Source organism: Coregonus clupeaformis, chromosome 40, assembly GCF_020615455.1.
Source record: "Coregonus clupeaformis isolate EN_2021a chromosome 40, ASM2061545v1, whole genome shotgun sequence".
NCBI classification, from domain to species: Eukaryota; Metazoa; Chordata; class Actinopteri; order Salmoniformes; family Salmonidae; genus Coregonus; species Coregonus clupeaformis.
The window spans coordinates 2397956-2420339 of record NC_059231.1 but is presented as its reverse complement, the minus strand read 5'-3'; the positions used below and the strand labels follow the sequence as shown (position 1 = coordinate 2420339).

The following is a 22384-nucleotide window of genomic DNA, read 5'->3' as shown; positions in this document are numbered from 1 at the left end:
GTAGTATTCTTTCTCACAACGCAAATTAGATTCACAATGTTTCCAAAGGATGTGCCGTGCTATAGCTCGCATTGGGACACACACAGAGATACCATCGCAAATCCTGCAAAAAGTGCCACAAACAAACCCTACATGATTGTACATAGAAGGGGGGATCGTTCAAAACCCGTCCCCCTGCATTTCTTACATTTTGGCATGACCTTGCATCATCCACCATGGCAACAAAAATAATAATTGTAGCGTTAAAACAACAACAAAACAACAAGGAAGAAGTTCCAACTAAAAAGTGGAATCAAAACACAAAGACAATCTTAATCTCTAGTTTTACATCGTCTTGTTGTCGAGAGACTGTTTTTGTTTTGTGTTTGTAGAGAAAGCTGCCGCGGCGCTGGTGGTGCCAAGAGGCCTGGTATGGAGGCGGTCGGCTTCCCAGATGCCGCTGTGTTCTGTGCCAGACCCTGCCCGTGGCTCGAGGGCAGTTCCGCGCTGGAGGTTTTTGGTATAGATTGTTCTGAGCTCCACCAGCCCTCCTGAGGGCAACTCTGGGACTGTCTAGGAGAGTCTGGCATGGCAGATACGTACACATTACTATAGAGACAGTAATGGCATCTATTCTGATACAGCAGCCATTACAACTGATGTGAGGAGGCCAGGGTGTATGTGAGAGGGGAAGGGTAGTGGGTACAGTAATAGTGACAGTATCAGTGATATTGGTATTAATGCCCTGATTGCAAGGCTATGCAAGACTTCATAGACCTGGGGCAGAGGAATCTGGTCCCATGCTGTAGAAGCTGATTGTTAACATACAGAGACTGAGATTGTTTGAACATGAGAATTATCTCATTTTCTCACTTCAAAGCCGTTACCTACAGCGGAATCAGATCTTTTTCTACAAAACAACAATTGCTAAAAATCCTACTGTGAAAAATTTGGAGCAGAACAAATGATTCCGGGAAGCGATCCGAGTGTGAGAAGCTGCCATGCAGTGTTTTGTTTTCCAACTCTGTTCATTAACTCAATCATATATTTTCCTGTTTTTTAAAGTCTTATCTCAAAGTGGAGCCATGAACAAAGAAACTGTTCTGTGTGTCGGTGTGTGTCTATGTGCCTGTACGGTGTGAGTGTGAGAGAGACAGAATAGTTTTTTTGTGTAGTATTTTTTTGAGTATTTTTATGCATGTTTTTTTTATTTGTATTATTTTTTTCTGATTTTTTTGTTGTACTATATGAAAAAAAGCACAGATAACATTGAAAAAGTCAGTGCAGACAATGGATACGAAACAGGCAAGTCCCTCTGGGATGATGAGGCCATGTTGTCCTTTCTAATACCCAGAGAGTTGGGTGTCTTTAGTCCCAGATTCATGTCCAGTAGCCTATCAGGTCCCTAGTTTCCCAAATAGGGTGTGTGGTCACAGCAGACCAGCCACCCAGGCCCCTCCCCTTCCATACTGGAGGAGATAGGGTTCCACAATCCACACAAACAAAGCAAACATTTTCCAGTTTTGTGTTCTGTTCTGTTCTGGCCCTGGCTTGGTGCTGAAGCCTCGAAGGTCCCGCCAAGGTTTGTTTTCAGCTGGATCGCATTGGAGAAAAACACAGAGTGGAAAACAGAGGGTATTTCCTTTCATATCAGGCCAACAATACAAATCCTTTTTCTTTCAGAGTTCATGTGATTTCTTTTTTGTTTTTCCATCTTCTTAGCTGTCAGTGCTAGATAGCGGCAACTGAGTTTAGCCTGTGCATACGGGTCGGGGTAAGTTCATTCGTTGTTCCTCCCTTAAATGTGCACATTCTTCCTCGTTTGTACATAAACTGTTTTTGTTTTTTTCATTCAGTGAATTTTTAAGACATTTCAGCTGAGAGAAAACAGACCATTATTCTTAATAATAATAATAATTAATTGTCTTTAAAAAACAAAGGCAAGAAAGTGTCGCTGCGCATTTGTTAGTTGTTGCCTGTGAGGTGGCAGGAGTGAAGGTGAGAGAGAAGAGCAGAGCGCCTCCTACAGGAGAGCCTGAGAAGTCAGCAGCACGGTGCCGGTGGGTCACAGAGCTCACTCTCTGAAGTGTCAGACCCTCCTCCCACAGACAGGGGGCGCAACTGACGGATTGGCCACTAATTCCATTGGTCTCTCTTGTCTTGCTATTTTGGCATTGTTGTTATTTCACACGGTATAGCTTGCTGAGGGTTGTGGGTTCTTATACAAGAGACACCCCTTAAAAATTGTGATGGGATTGAGAAACAGCACACCAGAATAAAATAGGCAATAGTTGTTGTTGGTTTGGGATGCCCATCGTTGCTTCTGCAAGACACTGGCGATTGGCGTGTCAAAGTTTAGCAGTTAATTCTGGGTGAACCATCTCCTTTTGCAAGTTGCTCTATAGTTTAAATGTACAGAAAATAAACAGTAGAGTGTAAATGGGTCGTAACTGGATCAGCATATTGGTTTGGCAGTGTCTGAGTTACCAGGCCTGGATCAGACCAAGGCATGGCTAATCGGATGATGCAATAAAAGAGAGTTGTAGACTGTTGAGTAGAGATGTGGGGATCATGGAAGTGTGAAAAAAAAAAGCTCCTCCTCCTTCTCTTTCACTCCATCTGTCCTCGCCGACCATCCGTCCGTCCCGGGTCGTGGCTTACATCCGTACAGCGTGTCATCCCCCATGCTTTGCTTCTAATGTCAGGTCTCAGGTGGCGGGGGCAGCCTCGGGACGGTGAGAGCCGAAGCTGGTGTGTGGTTCGTCTTCCATCCTGCCTACTTCTTCTCTCCTCTTATCTCCCTTCTCTCGCTCGTCTTCCTCGCTCTCCTCCTCCCTCTCCCTTAGATGTGCCTCTTCATGTGCAGGGCCAAGTGGTCTGACCTGGAGAAACACCTGGAGAGAAGTGAAAAAAAGAGAGAAGAGGTTGTTTGTGTGGGAAGTCAAAACTATCTTACTCAATAACAGTAGGTAAACACGGTTATGCATTCAGGAAGGTCATCGAGAGGCTGAAAGTTCCATTTCTGCATGACTGATCATGTGCCTTTAGCAAGATGGACACCCAGATTCTAAACTGTACATCCAGATGTTAGCTGGATAAATGGACATTCAGATAATCTCAGTGATAAGTTACATTCTACGACAGACACTGCTCTCCTGCTGCTGATACATTTGACATTTAAGCAGACGCTTTTATCCAGAGCAACTTACAGTTGTGAGTGTATACATTTTCATACTGGTCCCCCCGTAGGAATCGAACCCACAACCCTGGTGTTGCAAGCGCCATGCTCTACCAACTGAGTCACACAGATGCAAATGTGTTTAATAATCAGTGTTAAGTGAGTCTGGATGAGAAAACAAAGAGCTGTGTAACATGTGTACAGATGGAGTGAAGACTTTCAAGGACAAAAAACATTTGCCCCTTAATAATAAATGATATCTTGCTTTATTTTGATCACATAAGTGTTAGTCAAAATGAGGACATGCCAATTCAGCAATAGGATTGCTCCTTCTCTTCCGTTTGTTAAAGAGCATGTGCGATAATTCTCCAAAACGCAGCCACAAATCAAGGTCCCTGGTTCTGCGATTTATACCACAGCTAGAGGTGAAATACTATAGCAGAAACCCCTTATTAGTTAGAGCCATGGCATGTGGATGGGTGGGGGGGGCAACAGCCCATAGGCCTGTTTCGGTACTAATCGATTAAGCTCACTGGATACTGCTACTGGAGGGTGATAAATAACAGCAAACAGGGAGAATATACGCCACATGAGGCTGTAAGGGTGGATTATCCTATTACACTCATGCAAAGCAATAAAATGAATCACAACTGAAATGAATAAAGCAAGCTAGAAAACAAAATGTGGGAGAGTGAAATTAGGAATTAAAAATTCAATTTGCCGACGGCTGGATCCATTATTAATTTGTCCAAAGACAGCTCTGCAATTTAAATCCAGAAGAGGTTTCTCAGCCATGATGGGCTATTTCTCCAGCTAGCCGTGGTGTGTACGGGTGGTGGGAGAACACTGAACAGTTATGAAAGCGCTCTCTCTCTCTCTCTCTCTCTCTCGCTCTCTCTCTCTCTCTCTCTCTCTCTCTCTCTCTCTCTCTCGCTCTCTCTCTCTCTCTCTCTCTCTCTCTCTCTCTCTCTCTCTCTCTCTCAGAGCAGGCCAGATGCAGGTTGCTATTCAAGACTTCTGACAAAATCTCTTTCATTTAATGGCTTCTCTTTCTCTCCCTTTCTCTCTCTTTCCTTCCCTCACACCTTCCCTTTGAACTGTCCATGTTGTACCTGTCTGGTGTGACTTCTAGAGAGGGCCAGTGGGGGCTGAGTAAGGTCCGATGGCTGGACAGATGGCCCTCCGAGTCACTGTCAGGGCTTCCACACCAGCTGGTACGCCCCCCCGCCATACCCCTCCGCCCTCTACCTCACCCTGCAGGGGGTCCCAGCTTGATTAGGCAGAATTAATGATGTTCCTGTGTGTGTGTATCGGAAAGGCTCAGAGAGGAGCTCAGAGCTCAAAACACTGGCTGTATTTACTGTTAAACTTTCTCCCATTCTGATGGTAATGTGAGTTCCTTCTGGCCCATCCAGCTAGGCGTTCCCTAAGGTACCTGAACAGGCTGCCTCACAGAGGGGAGATCAGCACGCCTGTTTGATGGTCGCCACGTCACTCACAAGACGCTTCAAAGGCCTTGCAGAAGACGGGGTTGAGTTAACCACTGTGCCAGGTAGCATCCCAAATGGTGTCCTATTCCCTTTATAGTGCACTACATTTGGTAGGGCTTTGGTCAAAAGTAGTGTACTATCTAGGGGATAGGGTGCCATTTGGGATGCGGCACCAGTCTACTGTTTGTATAGCCATTCATTTAGGAGTGGCCACAATCTGTTTCAGAGGACAACGTCAACAAGGAAATCATTTGGATGTGCTTTTAAGATGAGGGATTTATCAATCACAAAGGCTTCACAGTTGGTGTTCTAAATCCAATGCAGGTTTCAGTTCCCCCATTTAGACACTTCAGCACGATGGTTCAGTCTCAAACCCTGGAAGCGTCCTGAATGGCACCCTATTCCCTATATAGTGCATTCATTCAGGGCCCATAGGGCTCTGGTCAAAAGTAGTGCACTATATAGGGAATAGGGTGACATTGGGCCCTGATGAAAAGTAGTGCACTATTTTGGGAATAGGGTGCCATTTGGGATGCACCCACTGTCATCTTATTCACACTCAATGTTTTGGCAGCCATTTTACAGCCGTTTCCCAGTGTGAGTGACATACTCCTACGACATAATCAGCAGATGAGTTCTAGGTAGTGATCCAGCCAGCTCCACTCTGGGTGCTCTTTATCACACATCTAGTGCTGCTCCTCGCATTTCCTTCCTTCCTTTAACTGATGTTCTATTCGTCTCTGTGACAGAACCATGTGCATGGGAGTATTTGCGTGTGTGTGTATGTGTGTGTGTGTGTGTGCGTGTGTGTATAGCAGGGACCATCAACTAGATTCAGCCGCAGGACAATTGTTTCTTGAGCGGATGGTCAGGGGGCCGGAACATAATTACAAATGTTTTTTTAACCAGGTAAGTTGACTGAGAACACATTCTCATTTACAGCAACGACCTGGGGAATAGTTACAGGGGAGATGAATGAGCCAATTGGAAACTGGGGATGATTAGATGGCCATGATGGCATGAGGGACAGATTGGGAATTTAGCCAGGACACCGGGGTTAACACCCATACTCTTACAATAAGTGCTATGGGATCTTTAGTGACCACAGAGAGTCAGGACACCCGTTTAATGTCCCATCCGAAAGACGGCACCCTACACAGGGCAATCTCCCCAATCACTGCCCTGGGGCATTGGGCTTATTTTTTTTAATGTTTTTTTTTTTTAGATCAGAGGAAAAGGTGCCTCCTACTGGCCCTCCAACACCACTTCCAGCAGCATCTGGTCTCCCAGGGACCGACCAGGACCAACCCTGCTTAGCTTCAGAGGCAAGCCAGCAGTAGGATGCAGGGTGGTATGCTGACAGCTTCCTACTATTATCACCTGACAGCTTATCAATCAGAGCCCCATGCTAATGCAAATGTACCCTCTCTGTCAGACACACACACACACACACACACACACAAACAGATATATAATATTTGACTAAAACATAATCATTTCAAACCTTGCTAACATTTGTATACGATCACATACTGTATACAGTATCTCTCTATGCATGGAAACAGATTTCCAAAATTCAAATCACTTGGAGATGATTTGCTGGTGTTTTTACAGTCTTTGATGTCCAACAATGGGGGGGGGGGGTCAAATAAAATCACCTGCGGGCCAAATGAGTTCCATTGGCCGCCAGTTGGGTAACCCTGGTATATAGTATGTGTGTCAGCAGAACATGCAGTGATCTGGAGGGGGTTAGGTTTAAACCTAAACTAGAGGAACTGGGAGGGTCCAATTAGAGTCCCCTACGAGGCACTTAGAGAGAGAGAGAGAGAGAGAGAGAGAGAGAGAGAGAGAGAGAGAGAGAGAGAGAGAGTCTGAGTGTCTGAACTGGTTGGCTGGCTGGCTTAGCTCACATCCAAGTCCTGGAGGCTGTGTGTGTCTAAAGCAGGCCTGGCATCTGGACCTGTCAATTCCCGTAACAGTAGCAGGCCTGCTCCAAATAGCCCCATTGTTAGCCAACAGCCACAATATATGCTGGTAATGAGTGTGTGAACATGGATTTGATTATGCACTCCCCCGAGTTGGGGAGTCAGTGGTGTGGGCTTGAGTGGGACTATGGTGTATTATATACAGTGGCTAAGGTTGGTCTAGGTGTGTGTGTGTATGTGTGTGTGTGTGGAGGGAGGGAGATGGTGGATTTTGGAAAGCGGACCCCCTCTGGAGGGGGACAGAGTGGGAGCTGGGTAATTGTGGTTCCACCTGGAGCGATCAGTTTGTGCCTTGGCCCCAGTGTGTAATTGTTGCCTGTGTGTGAAAGACAGGGTCTGCCTCCCAAATGGCACCCTATCCCGGTATCCCCTATATGCTCTGGTCAACAGTAGTGCACTATGTAGGGAATAGGGTGCCATTTGGGACGCGTGCAGGGTGACTGCTTCCTGCTATTATCACCTGACAGCTTATCAATCAGAGACCCACTCTAATGCAAATGTACCCTCTCTGTCAGACACAGCTCGTGTGCACACACACACACACACACACACACACTGCTGTCTTCACAGACAAAGAGCTTCCTTTGTGTCTCCAGCAGGACAGAGAGGTCTGATGAGTGTCACTGTGTCTGTTGTTAGAAAATGGATGATCTTGTGTGTATGAGTGTGTGTATGAGTGTGTGAACGGGTGTGTGTATGAGTGTGTGAACGGGTGTGTGAACGGGTGTGTGAACGGGTGTGTGAGGAGAGAGGGCCTGTGCATGCCCAAGCTGGTTTGTGTTTGGTCGCTCACTCTTTCTCCTTAGTTCCTTTTTCTTCTGTTACATAACCATCTCACTTTAAGACGCCCACCATTTTTCACTGGTGCTTTTACTGTTAGTGTCAGCACGCACCCCTGCCAGTGCCTTCAGCAGGGGAAGCAGAGGAGAGCAGCGTGTGAGAACGGCCTAATCACAGGATAACACAGGATTGGCCTGTGACTGAGTTATTCAGCAGAGACTGGAGCAGAGCCTGTGTTAACTGCCAGATAGGACAGGTGAGACAGTCTGTAGAGTGCTGCTATGCACATGATGAGGACAGAGAGGGAGGGAGGGAGACGGAGAGGGAGACAGAGAGGGAGAGGGAGACGGAGAGGGAGAGGGAGAGGGAGACGGAGAGGGAGACGGAGAGGGAGACAGAGAGGGAGACGTAGATGGAGACAGAGGCAGACGGAGAGGCAGATGGAGAGGCAGACGGAGAGGCAGACGGAGAGGGAGACAGAGAGGAAGACGGAGAGGAAGACGGAGAGGAAGACAGAGAGGAAGACGGAGAGGAAGACAGAGAGGCAGACGGAGAGGAAGAGAGAGGGAGACGGAGAGGCAGACGGAGAGGCAGACAGAGAGGCAGACGGAGAGGGAGACGGAGAGGAAGAGAGAGGGAGACGGAGAGGGAGACAGAGAGGGAGACAGAGAGGAAGACGGAGAGGGAGAGGGAGACGGAGAGGCAGACGGAGAGGAAGAGAGAGGGAGACGGAGAGGGAGACGGAGAGAGAGACGGAGAGGGAGACGGAGAGGCAGACGGAGAGGACGAGAGAGGCAGACGGAGAGGGAGACGGAGAGGAAGACGGAGAGGCAGACGGAGAGGGAGACGGAGAGGAAGAGAGAGGGAGACGGAGAGGGAGACAGAGAGGGAGACAGAGAGGGAGATGGAGAGGCAGACGGAGAGGGAGACGGAGAGGGAGACAGAGAGGGAGATGGAGAGGGAGAAGGAGAGGGAGGGAGGGAGCGCTGCTACTGGGACTGGGGCTGTCCAAGGGGACATTACAGCAATGACTTGCATTTATGTAACAAATATTGTTCTACAGCTCAATGCGCTTTACATTGTATACGGCTAACTCACCCCTTCCACCATCAATGTACAAGTGGTGCATGTACTGCACAGTGCATTGATGTACTGTTTGAGATAGGACATACAATATTTGACCATGTCTGCATGTGACAGATCATGTGACAGATCATGTGACAGAGAAATTATCCATCTTCTGTAACTTCTTCACCACTGGGTCGGTGACATGCAAAGTGTGTGTGTAATTGATGTTGGCGTGTGTGGTACATACCTGTCGCAGTGGTTACACTTGAAGGGCTTGGCCCCGGTGTGTTTGCGATAGTGCCTTGTCAGCTCGTCGCTCCGGGCGAAACGCCACTCACAGCCCTCCCAGGAGCACTTGTATGGTTTCTCACCTGACAAGACAGACAGAGAAAAGAAAACGTTACACTTTAAACAGCGGTGACCTAAATACAACAGTTATTTTATGTTTTAAGGTGGGAATAGTGAGTTGTAAACTGCTATAACATCATCACCAAGCAGCCACAGATGAGCTCCTCCCAGCTAGTTAATGTCCCTGTGTTACAGAAGTTACCCAGGCCAGGATAACACACCCAGGCTTAGTTACCGCAGTGTTTAACATCACCCAATCATGTCAATTAGCCAGCCTGGGACTCCGAGAGTTCGCTAAATGAAGTCTTTCAGCGAAGCCATATTAATTCATAATCCTAAAACTAAAATCACCGTGAAAATGAAACGTTTTTTTCCCTCCTCTCCTCTACACTCCCCTCTTCCTCCTCTCCTCTCTGCTCCCCTCTTCCTCCTCTCCTCTCTGCTCCCTGACCCCCTGCGGAGAGATCTGAAATTCTAATGAATTTTCTCCCCAGTTGAACAGATGGGAGAGGGAGATATCTATTGTTCACATGCTGTATTTTTATCTCCCTGGTGAAAAAAAATCCCTTTTGGGATGTGAAAGGGGGGTGCAGCAGGGTGCGGGGGGGTGTCCGGACCCTGAGGTACCCCTCCTGGGGACCAGGCTGGCTGTGTTCGAATGGGCCTAGACCTGGTGGGTGGTGGGTAGGAGGGGGCTAAATTCGGAGAGGGTTTTGGGGTGGCACCCACCCTGGTGCTGCCGAGCGCTGCTGCCGTGGTTGATTCAGATCCGGGGGTGGTAACGATAATTGGGGTCTTAATGACGCTTAATGGGAAGTAATACCGTACTTCCAGTCAGCCAGCTGCCACCGCCTCCCCTGATCACCATGTCTACCAATCTTCCTAACTAGACTAAAGTGCCATAAAGTGAAATCTAAGCGGCTCAATCGGGAGAGCAGTGGTACGTCCAAATCACAGGCGACAGTGGGAGACAGAGGAAGCAGAGAGTGAGGAGAGAGGAGGGTCCCTATACTGTCAGGCTGTGTGTGGAGGGGCGAAAGGAGGTGAATGGAGGCGAATGGAGGTGGGGATGGTACTCTACAGAACACAGCTCTGGTGATGCTCAGAATCACACCGAGGATGTGACGAGGTGTGAAGGAAGGAGTCAGGTGCAGGAGGTAAAATACCGAAGTCCAGAGTTTAATCCGTTTGCATAAATCAAACGCCCCAAGCATCAAATGAAACTGTACAAGGGAAAACATCCACCTTGGCAATAACACAGTGAAATGTAGCTCAACCGAGCTACACGCTCTTACAACAAAACAATCACAAGGGGAACAGAGGGAACACTTATACACATACTAATTAGGGGAATGAGCACCAGGTGTGTGTGATTGACAAGACAAGAGAGTGCTGAGAATGGGACCGGCAGTAGCTAGTACTCCGGTGACGACGAACGCCGAAGCCTGCCCGAACCAGGAGGGTGGGCAGCCTCTGCGGAAGTCGTGACAGAGGAGCTTTTCCTTTTAATCCCCAAAGTAAATGGAAAAGCGTGTTTTCTCCTTTCCTCCAGTAGAATTAAAGAATAAACGTATGGAAAATGTCCTTATGTTTGAAAATGACCATGGTAAAATATATTCTGCTGATTTGCAGCAATGTACTGTGTAGAGTACTGCATATGTTGATTGAAGTCATTTAAGCCAATTCTGCTACAAACATCTGCTACAAAAGGTGTTGATTAGTAGTAGAAATGTCAGTGATTTCATTGCCAAAAGTAAATCCGAGGCAACCCCAGCAGCAGACGGTAAAGGATGATGCGGTTTTGTTTTACATAATGGAGTGCACTGTGGAATCTGCTGCGAGCGCGATGATGCAACTGAAAGTAAAGGATGACGTGGCGGAGGAGGAGAGGAGAGAACAGAGTGATGCAACGCACGTCCCCCCATCCTTCCATTTCTCCTCTACACCCCCCACTCCCCCATCCTTCCATTTCTCCTCTACATCCCCCACTCCTCCATCCTTCCATTTCTCCTCTACACCCCCCATTCCCCCATCCTTCCATTTCTCCTCTACACCCCCCATTCCCCCATCCTTCCATTTCTCCTCTACACCCCCCACTCTTCCATCCTTCCATTTCTCCTCTACACCCCCCATTCCCCCATCCTTCCATTTCTCCTCTACACCCCCCACTCCTCCATCCTTCCATTTCTCCTCTACACCCCCCACTCCCCCCATCCTCCATGTTGTAAGATGAGATGGGAATAGAACAGGCACATGGACTGTGAGTGCTACCTTTTTATTTCCCATTCTCTTTTCTCATTCCGTTTATTTTTTAGATATTATTTGATCCATTGTCTGTGGTGAGATTGTGGTAGTGTGACACAGATTTCAGGGAAGAAACACCTCAGGATCATCTGCTGTGCTTTCCTTTCTGTGTTTTGAATATTATTCAAATCAGTAGAAGGCATTCTGGGTACTGGGTAATGACCCTGTACTGGCTGCTGTTTGAGCAAGAGGGTGTATCCAAAATGGCACCCTATTCCCTATATAGTGCACTACTTTTGATCAGAGCCCTATGCGTAGTGCACTATATAGGGAAAAGAGTGCCATTTCGGACGAAGCCAGAGATACGGCAACACCTCAGCACTGAATCAGCAACACACCACTTTACAGCCAGATTCCACTTGACACACTCCACACAACACTCCTCTACCTCTGGGGTGAACACATGAACGCAACACATTCTGAACATCTGCCTGCCTCTGCCCCTTGATACACTCATAAACATTTTGCCAAAAGACCTGAAGGTTTTTATTTGCCCATTCTCCTCCATTGTGTAAAACCCGTAGCAGATCATATCCCCAGACAGTGTTGCCTTGTCATGAGAGCCTGCTATGCAGGCAGGCAGACAGGCAGGCAGGGATAGAGGCAGGCATGGAGGGAGAGATAGATAGAGACAGGGAGGGAGAGAGAGAGGCAGACAGGGAGGGAGAGATAGATAGAGACAGGGAGGGAGAGAGAGAGGCAGACAGGGAGGGAGAGATAGAGGCAGACAGGGAGGGAGAGATAGAGGCAGGCAGGGAGGGAGAGATAGATAGAGACAGGGAGGGAGAGAGAGAGGCAGACAGGGAGGGAGAGATAGAGAGAGGCAGACAGGGAGGGAGAGATAGAGAGAGGCAGACAGGGAGGGAGAGAGAGAGGCAGACAGGGAGGGAAAGATAGACGCAGATAGGCAGGCAGGGATAGAGGCAGGCAGGGAGGGAGAGATAGAGGCAGACAGGGAGGGAGAGATAGAGGCAGACAGGGAGGGAGGGAGAGATAGAGACAGGGAGGGAGGGAGAGATAGAGGCAGGGAGGGAGGGAGAGATAGAGGCAGGCAGGGAGGGAGAGATAGAGACAGACAGGGAGGGAGGGAGAGCTAGAGGCAGACAGGCAGGGAGGGAGAGCTAGAGGCAGGCAGGGAGGGAGAGATAGAGGCAGACAGGGAGGGAGGGAGAGATAGAGGCAGACAGGAAGGGAGAGATAGAGGCAGACAGGGAGGGAGGGAGAGCTAGAGGCAGACAAGCAGGCAGGGATAGAGGCAGGCAGGGAGGGAGGGAGAGATAGAGGCAGACAGGCAGGGAGGGATAGAGGCAGGCAGGGAGGGAGAGATAGAGGTAGGGAGGGAGGGAGAGATAGAGGCAGGGAGGGAGGGAGAGATAGAGGCAGGGAGGGAGGGAGAGATAGAGGCAGACAGGGAGGGAGGGAGAGCTAGAGGCAGACAGGGAGGGAGAGATAGAGGCAGGCAGGGAGGGAGAGATAGAGGCAGGGAGGGAGGGAGAGATAGAGGCAGGCAGGGAGGGAGAGATAGAGGCAGACAGGGAGGGAGGGAGAGATAGAGGCAGACAGGGAGGGAGGGAGAGATAGAGGCAGACAGGGAGGGAGGGAGAGATAGAGGCAGGCAGGGAGGGAGAGATAGAGGCAGACAGGGAGGGAGGGAGAGATAGAGGCAGACAGGGAGGGAGAGATAGAGGCAGGCAGGGAGGGAGAGATAGAGGCAGACAGGGAGGGAGGGAGAGATAGAGGCAGACAGGGAGGGAGAGATAGAGGCAGGCTGGGAGGGAGAGATAGATAGAGGCAGACAGGGAGGGAGGGATAGAGGCAGGCAGGGAGGGAGAGATAGAGGTAGGGAGGGAGGGAGAGATAGAGGCAGGGAGGGAGGGAGAGAGTAGAAGCAGGGAGGGAGGGAGAGATAGAGGCAGGGAGGGAGGGAGAGATAGAGGCAGGGAGGGAGGGAGAGATAGAGGCAGGCAGGGAGGGAGAGATAGAGGCAGACAGGGAGGGAGGGAGAGATAGAGGCAGACAGGGAGGGAGAGATAGAGGCAGGCAGGGAGGGAGAGATAGAGGCAGGGAGGGAGGGAGAGATAGAGGCAGGCAGGGAGGGAGAGATAGAGGCAGACAGGGAGGGAGGGAGAGATAGAGGCAGACAGGGAGGGAGGGAGAGATAGAGGCAGACAGGGAAGGAGAGATAGAGGCAGACAGGGAGGGAGGGAGAGATAGAGGCAGACAGGGAGGGGGAGAGATAGAGGCAGGCAGGGAGGAGGAGAGATAGAGGCAGGCAGGGAGGGAGAGATAGAGGCAGACAGGGAGGGAGGGAGAGATAGAGGCAGACAGGGAGGGAGAGAGAGAGGCAGGCAGGGAGGGAGAGATAGAGGCAGACAGGGAGGGAGGGAGAGATAGAGGCAGACAGGGAGGGAGGGAGAGATAGAGGCAGACAGGCAGGGAGGGAGAGATAGAGGCAGACAGGCAGGGAGGGAGAGATAGAGGCAGACAGGGAGGGAGGGAGAGATAGAGGCAGACAGGGAGGGAGGGAGAGATAGAGGCAGACAGGGAGGGAGGGAGAGATAGAGGCAGACAGGGAGGGAGGGAGAGATAGAGGCAGACAGGGAGGGAGAGGGAGAGATAGAGAGGCAGACAGGCAGGGAGGGAGAGATAGAGGCAGACAGGGAGGGAGGGAGAGATAGAGGCAGACAGGGAGGGAGGGAGAGATAGAGACAGGGAGGGAGGGAGAGATAGAGGCAGACAGGCAGGCAGGGAGAGATAGAGGAAGACAGGGAGGGAGGGAGAGGTAGAGGCAGACAGGCAGGGAGGGAGAGATAGAGGCAGACAGGCAGGCAGGGAGAGATAGAGGCTGACAAGGAGGGAGGGAGAGATAGAGGCAGACAGGAAGGGAGGGAGAGATAGAGGCTGACAGGGAGGGAGGGAGACATAGAGGCAGAAAGGGAGGGAGGGAGAGAGACAGACAGGGAGGGAGAGATAGAGGCTGACAGGGAGTGAGGGAGAGATAGAGGCAGGCAGGGAGGGAGGGAGAGATAGAGGCAGACAGGCAGGGAGAGAGGCAGACAGGCAGGGAGGGAGAGCTAGAGGCAGACAGGGAGGGAGGGAGAGAGACAGACAGACAGGGAGGGAGAGATAGAGGCAGGTAGGCAGGGAGAGATAGAGGCAGGCAGGGAGGGAGGGAGGGAGGGAGGGAGAGATAGAGGCAGACAGGGAGGGAGGGATAGATAGAGCCAGACAAGGAGGGAGGGAGAGATAGAGGCAGACAGACAGGGAGGGAGAGATAGAGGCAGACAGGAAGGGAGGGAGAGATAGAGGCATACAGGCAGGGAGAGAGAGAGGCAGACAGGGAGGGAGAGATAGAGGCAGACAGGGAGGGAGAGATAGAGGCTGACAGGGAGGGAGGGAGAGATAGAGGCAGACAGGGAGGGAGGGAGAGATAGAGGCAGACAGGGAGGGAGAGATAGAGGCAGACAGGGAGGGAGGGAGAGATAGAGGCAGACAGGCAGGGAGGGAGAGATAGAGGCCGACAGGCAGGGAGGGAGAGATAGAGGCAGACAGGGAGTGAGGGAGAGATAGAGACAGACAGGGAGTGAGGGAGAGATAGAGGCAGACAGGCAGGGAGGGAGAGATAGAGGCAGACAGGGAGGGAGGGAGAGATAGAGACAGGGAGGGAGGGAGAGATAGAGGCAGACAGGCAGGGAGGGAGAGATAGAGGAAGACAGGGAGGGAGAGGTAGAGGCAGACAGGCAGGGAGGGAGAGATAGAGGCAGACAGGCAGGGAGGGAGAGATAGAGGCAGACAGGGAAGGAGAGATAGAGGCAGACAGGCAGGGAGGGAGAGATAGAGGCTGACAGGGAGGGAGGGAGAGATAGAGGCAGACAGGGAGGGAGAGATAGAGGCAGACAGGGAGGGAGGGAGAGATAGAGGCAGACAGGGAGGGAGGGAGAGATAGAGGCAGACAGGGAGGGAGAGATAGAGGCAGACAGGGAGGGAGGGAGAGATAGAGACAGACAGGGAGGGAGGGAGAGGTAGAGACAGGGAGGGAGGGAGGGATAGAGGCAGACAGGCAGGGAGGGAGAGCTAGAGGCAGACAGGCAGGCAGGCAGTCAGGCATCAAGGACCGCTCTCTGTCATTTTGGAGAGTCTTGGGGTCACAGGTGCGAGACAGTAAACGTTTCACACCCCTTCCCCAGTAATTGGCCAAAGCTCCCACTCCTCTCCTCCTCTCCTCCTCTCCTCCTCTCCACTACCATCAGCACCTCCCCTTCGCATTTCCCCTCCCTCCCTCTGTCCCTCTCTCCCTCCCTCCCTTCTCCCCCTCTCCAGACTTGACAGAATGAAGTAGGGCCGGCTTGGACCCACCGCCATAGTGCCACGGCAACCACTATGCGAGCCAATTATAACTCGGCGAAGTGAGGATGCATGATGGAGTCGCCTAGTAACCGGACGAGAGAGAGAGTTTGTGTGAGAGAGAGAGAGAGGCGTGCAGCCGGCTGAATCCGCCAGCCATGGACACTCAGCAACACCAGCCAATTATGGCTCTGCTCTGGATGAGTCTAATACAGTTGCCTGGCAACCCAAATCCCCAAAAAAGAGAGCAGGTTGGGGTGGCTTGGAGGTTTTTTTGGGGGTGGGGGGGAAGCTGGATTTAGGGGGTGGGTGGTGTTGGGGGCAGGGCTAGTTGGAATGGGCAGCACTTTGTTGAAACAGGCTGAGACTGGTACCAGGAGCCACAAATAATCAGGCAATTACGGACTCTACTCTCGCCTGTTTCTGATATGGTCTCCTAGCAACGCACCCCCTCTGCCTCATCACCCCCCCCACCCCCTCCCACCAGCATTACAGGTGCCTGTGTTCTGCAGTTAATTACATTTCCTCAGTCAACTGGAGATAGAGCGTAGGGCCTATTATGATCTCTCAGCTCTCAGCTGAACTTACAGCAGACAGACTGACACAATTATGGCCCATTTCACATTTCCTAGAGTTTCATCCATGCAGCAGCTCCCATCTCCCTAAACCAAACCATCCATTCCCAACACCAGAGGAGTGAAGATAGGAACATGGTGGGTGGGTTTCTGTTCTGACTGCCCACATTCTAGAACACTGTTAAACTCATAGAATTAGAATCACTAGAATAGTCCTAGTCGGTATTAGATAGGACATCGCGGCCCTGCCCGCTTGTGGGGGAAACAACCTGTGGTTACCTAGGTTACCCCATTGGCTCACAGCAAATACTTTACCTTTTTCAAATGCAATTTTCTTGTTGTCTGCTTGTTTTAGTCAATTACAAAACTACCTTTGAGAACGTACAACATGTCTAAAGATTACTTTTCAACATTGCCTGCTCCCGAGCGTTTTCACTACATAGAAACACGTAATATTGTAGGGCTTCCCTCATGCCCCTTTTCATGATGGTCCTAGCAGCCACGTGAGTGAGCTAGCCAAGACCAACAACACAAACAAACGGACTATACAGCTACCAGTAGTGAGTGGAGGTTCAAACGGACAATACTAAACAAGTTAAATGTCTTACCTGTGATTAAATGTTTTCCACACACATAGCTACGTGTAGCCTACTTGGACACCGGGTCCTCAAATTTCCCACTCTCACACGCCGAATAGCCTGAAGTCACAGGGCTTTTCTCGTAGGCTCTATTTCCCTATGTGTGAGCATTGCGAACAGTAGGTTGGGATTTTTGACCTGGTTACATGTACATTGAACAACACAGCATATTTTTGGCATGTTTTGTTATTTCAAAAAAATCGACGACGAAGCTGGCTCTTTTACAATGGGGGTCAATAGGAAAGAATGTTTGTTTTCCCCAATTTGTGGATGTGGTTGACGGGAATTCCTTATTATTACGTGAATATCAACTTGGCGTATGGACATTCTAATTCTATGGTTATTAAACCTCAGTGAAAGGCTGTGTGTTTCCTTATGGACTGTCTGAACAGAAGCTGCTATTGATGGGGCCATCCAGGAGCATGTCATCCCCATGCAGCAAGGCTCCCTTAAAGGCCCAGTGCATTCAAAAACTGGATTTTCCTGTGTTTTTATATATTTCCCACACTTTGAGGTTGGAATAATACTGTGAAATTATGTAAATGATGATAATGCCCTTTTAGTGTAAGGGCTGTTTGAAAAGGCTGCCTGGAATGTCAGCCTGTTTTGGTAGAAGAGAGTTCCAAACCTCTCTGCCAATAACAGCTAATTTTCAGTTTTCGCCTCCCCACTCGGACCACTCCCAGACATTCCTAGCAAAATTAATGCTTGAGAAATTGCTCTTTTGCTCTTTTTAATTGAAAATAATCACAGCAAGGTACTTAATTGTTACCCCGAAATGATTTGATATTGAGATAAAAACGGCAGCATTGGAACTTTAAATCCTGCACTAATCTTAATCTCCCTCCCTGTGTGTCACTGACGTATGGACATTATAACCAAAAAAGGGAAGTGGGCTAATTACATCCCTGTACTGCACTGCTCTTGTCTTGTAATGAACATATCAGGGCCGGAGCTACACAGCTACACAGCAGCATGATGCAGTTATCTCTTCCATCCCTCACTCATTTCTTTCCCTCCTCCCATTTTGGTGGTGGTGAAGAAGGAAGGGGCGAACGAACGCCTTGATGATTAGCATCACTAGCGCTGTAGCGCGCGGCAGCGATGAAACCTGCCGAGTCAACAGCAGGCCTCAGGAGAAGGATTAGCGGCACTAACATTGATGCTAGCGCTACTACGACTAATGCTAAGGGGAGGACACGTTAGCCTGGGACTTCTCTCTCTCTCTCTGGTTCACGGGGAGGGCAGCGGTGGTCAGACCGTAGTATGCGCTCCAGCAGGTATATCTCACTGGTCATCCCCAAAGCCAACACGTCCTTTGGCCGCCATTCCTTCAAGTTCTCTGCTGCCAATGACTGTAACGAATTGCAAAAATCTCTGAAGCTGGAGACTCTTATCTCCCTCACTAACTTTAAGCATCAGTTGTCAGAGCACCTTACCGATCACTGCACCTGTACACAGCCCATCTGAAATTAGCCCACCCAACTACCTCATCCCTATATTGTTATTTATTTTGCTCATTTGCACCCCAGTATCTCTATTTGCACATAATCTCTTGCACATCTAGCATTCCAGTGTTAATACTAATTGTAATTATTTTGCACTATAGCCTATTTATTGCCTTATCTCCATAACTTGCTACATTTGCACACACTGTATATATATTTTCTGTTGTATTTTTTTGACTTTATGTTTTGTTTACCCCATATGTAACACTGTGTTGTTGTTTTTATCGCACTGCTTTGCTTTATCTTGGCCAGGTCGCAGTTGTAAATGAGAACTTGTTCTCAACTGGCTTACCTGGTTAAATAAAGGTGAAATAAAATAAAATAAAATAAGATACTCCAGGCTGCAGCAGATATGGCTGAATTTGCACTGAGACTCCATTTAGACCTGTCAGTCTATCAATCATCTGGCAATTACCATATCACTCCCTCGCTGGCAGCTTGTGGATGGAGAGACTAGTTTCAGTTAGAGACTCAATAGAGTCACTGAGGTGAATGGGAGAGGCATCAATGCAGAGCTGACATTTTTAGCTCATATGAAGGAACTCACACTGGGAGATAGAGGGATCGATCAATACTGCCTCATTGTTTCTACTTCATAACTTTGGATTGCAATCCTTACACTTACCCCAATCAAGCTGAGAACTGATAGCCAAACAGATGTTTTCAGGCAGTGCGTTAAAACCTAAACCTATCTTCTTTCTGTTTTCAGGCAGAGCGTTAAAACCTAAACCTATCATCTTTCTGTTTTCAGGCAGAGCGTTAAAACCTAAACCTATCATCTTTCTGAGTCTTGTGTTAGGTGCATGTTGCACCTGTGTTACTGTAGGTGCATGGCCAGGCTAGACAGTTTTCAGGCAGTGTGTTTGGTGCATGATGCATGGTACACAGTGCACAAGGTCAAGACCTATAGGTTCTGTCTCACCTGTGTGTGTCCTCTGGTGTGCCTTCAGATGGGAACTCTTGGTGTAAACCTTCCTGCAGCCGTTGAACTGGCAGCGATGGACTCTCTTCTTGTTCTCTGGGATATCTCCCCCCAGCGACCCAGACCCCTGCTCGCTGTCGCTGTGTGCCCCCCTGCTGGGCGGCGAGGGTAGCGTGGCGTGCATGGCCACCAGCTTGGCTGCGTTTAGACCAACCTTCTTGGCCACCAGTTTGAGCGTGAGCGTGCCGTCGGCCGTAGCAGTGAGAGTCTGCGTGGGCTTGACCAGGTGGCGGCCCAGCTCCGGCGAGGAGGGCGGCGTGAGGGAGGTGACGGCACTCAGCTGGGCAGCGTTGACTCCGTTGACCCCCTCCTTGGTGGTCTTTGCTCCAGACTCTTTTCCAGAGGCCTTGGTGTTGTGGGGGTGTGGGGCCTGTAGGACCTTGGGGAGGGAGACGAGGAGGGGAGGGGGGCTGGGCTGGTCGGGGAGGTTTGGGAGGAGTGGGTCCAGTGGGTCCAGGGGATCCATCAGGTCACTGTCAGCACCCTGCATGAAGGCAGGCGTCAGGAGGCAGTCAAGCTCCTCGTCAAACAGCTCTGATAGACGCTTGGGCTCCGTCTGCAGGTACCGCTCCAACTCCAGACACGTCTGTAAGAGAGAGAGAGAGACACGGTCAGAAACAGGAACAGTACAGGAGAAAACCCCTCATTCATAATCTACACATATCATTCAAGGGAGAGACAAGGTCACTCAGTCAGAAACAGGGACCCATGGTCAGCACGGACACAACAGCCTCACCATAATACTCCCTAAACCACACATACCAAACTACAGATTAGATCAGCCCTATATGAAACAATGGATCATATCAACCCTATATGAAACAACAGATCATATCAACCCTATATGAAACACTGTCAACATGAGTGATTCAGCTGACAGCCACACTCTCCATATCATATGACAACTGACTAGATACACATCCAGCTCTGCTAATCTAACCACCATCACAATCTGACTAGATACACATCCTGCTCTGCTAATCTAACCACCATCACAATCTGACTAGATACACATCCTGCTCTGCTAATCTAACCACCATCATAATCTGACTAGATACACATCCTGCTCTGCTAATCTAACCACCATCACAATCTGACTATCATTTCCTCACATCACACCAGTATGGTCCAGTGGTCCAACCGCTCCAGAGAGAGAGGCAATGTGGACCATGTCACCTGCCCCTAGCAGAGACCAGAGAGAGAGGCAGTGTGGACCATGTCACCTGCCTCTAGCCGAGCCCAGTGAGAGAGGGGATTACTCTGTGATTGATTGCTCCTGCCTGGGAGAGCTCTCCAGAGCTGTGAACTGTGCTGGCCTCACTGTTTCCCTCCACTCTGCTTTACAAGGGAGAGAAATAAACCAGCCGTGGAAGTGTTATTACGAGAAAGAGAAAGGGAGGGAGGGAAGGAGGAAGAGAGATGGAGAGAGAGGGAGAGAGAGTGAGAGAGAGACAGAGAGAGAGAGAGAGAGAGAGAGAGAGAGAGAGAGAGAGAGAGAGAGAGAGAGAGAGAGAGGGAGAGAGAGCGAGCGAGAGACAGAGAGAGAGAGAGTGCGAGAGGGAGAGTGAGAGAGAGACAGAGACAGAGAGAGAGAGAGAGAGAGAGAGAGTAATTTCCACAAAGCTGTGAACGATCTGAGAGGCAAGAAGGGCCTTCTATGCCATCAAAAGGAACATACAATTCGACATACCAGTTAGGACCTGGCTAAAAATACTTGAATCAGTTCAAGAATCCATTGCCCTTTATGGTAGTGAGGTCTGGGGTCCGCTCACCAACCAACAATTCACAAAATGGGACAAACACCAAATTGAGACTCTGCATGCAGAATTCTGCAAAAATATCCTCAGTGTACAACGAAAACCCCCAAATAATGCATAAAGAGCAGAATTAGGCTGATACCCACTAATTATCAAAATCCAGAAAAGAGCCGTTAAATTCTATAACAACTTAAAAGGAAGCGATTCCCAAACCTTCCATAACAAAGCCATCACCTACAGAGAGATCAACCTGGAGAAGAGTCCCCTAAGCAAGCTGGTCCTGGGGCTCTGTTCACAAACACAAACAGACCCCACAGAGTGCCAGGACAACAACACATTTAGATCCAACCAAATCATGAGAAAACAAAAAGAGAATTACTTGACACATTGGAAAGAATTAACAAAAAAAACAGAGCAAACTAGAATGCTATTTGGCCCCAAACAGAGAGTCCACAGTGGCATAATACCTGACCACTTTGACTGACCCAAACTATAGGTTAATTTGCATAATTTAGTGGAATTAAATTGGTGCGTGTGTACAGTATATTTGTTATGTATCTTATTTATCACACGCATACATCACACAGATACAGAGCCTTTGAGCTGAAAATCTGTCAGACAGCAGGAGAGCTGCAGCTGCTGCATCTCAAACAGTAAATGCATAAGCAACAGAAGGCGGGCTTCATCAGCGCGTCACACACCACTTTGCAATGAGCTGGAGGCAGTTTGCCTTTTGAAAACATATACATCATTATTTGAAACCTGAAAGTTCTATGACATATTATGAGGCATGTCTTAACTTGCTTCAATGTAGCCTCGCCAAAACCAGACCACACACACACACACACATACGCTTGTGTTCATTTTCTGCTAGGGCTTCATCAGAATGAGCAATGCCTTGCCATGAGGGGAAGAGAGAGAGCTGAGTAGAGCACGGCTCACTGATTGTCCACTCAGCACATTCTTCAGAATGATTCTACAATATTGTTGTGCAGTGACAGTGGCCAGTTGAGATATTAGAGTGTTCTGTTTGGCATGACACAGCTAAAGGACTTTGGCAGAGAGAGGGGACCGGAATGAAGTCAAACCTTCCGGCACTTTAATCCAGGTCATCAGTGCAAATTATAGCTGCCTTATAGCTGGCATATTTATATTATCTTAACTTCAGAAACACTGGGGCACGATGTATCTAAAGGTATGCAGCACTTCTAGTCAGCTTTGTCCCCTGTGGTTACAGTTAAGCTACCCCCCTGTGACAAAACCAGCAGGACACATTTTAGTTGGGTGTCTGTTGTAGGATGATAAGCTTTGATTTTTGCTAGTTTTACTTCTGTTTTAAAATAACATATTTTTTCCTACGGAGGCACATTTGCATTTGAACATAAATCAAAGAGCTTTCTTTGGAGGGGGGGTGTTTCTAACATCATTTTGGCTGATAAGCATTGTGT

General features: G+C 49.3%; 1 protein-coding gene across 1 annotated transcript; it reads right to left on the bottom strand.

Moving 5' to 3' along the window:
* Positions 1-1160: 1160 nt before the first annotated feature.
* On the bottom strand, positions 1161-20072 carry LOC121554829 (Krueppel-like factor 7). The gene is made up of 4 exons (XM_045212010.1): positions 20058-20072; positions 19120-19765; positions 8728-8851; positions 1161-2873 (listed from the first exon to the last, which is right to left on the bottom strand). Exons 1-4 carry the CDS (start codon positions 20070-20072, stop codon positions 2822-2824), a joined length of 837 nt encoding a protein of 278 aa, XP_045067945.1. The 3' UTR covers positions 1161-2821.
* Between the last annotated feature and the right edge of the window lie 2312 nt (positions 20073-22384).

Excerpts from the sequence above, each read along its gene's own strand:
- LOC121554829 (XM_045212010.1), bottom strand. Across the intron at positions 8,852-19,119 it reads ACACCAGAGGACACACACAG|GTGAGAAACCATACAAGTGC; the intron begins GTGAGACAGAAC and ends CTGTCTTGTCAG. Across the intron at positions 2,874-8,727 it reads AAGTGTAACCACTGCGACAG|GTGTTTCTCCAGGTCAGACC; the intron begins GTATGTACCACA and ends ACTTCTCTCCAG.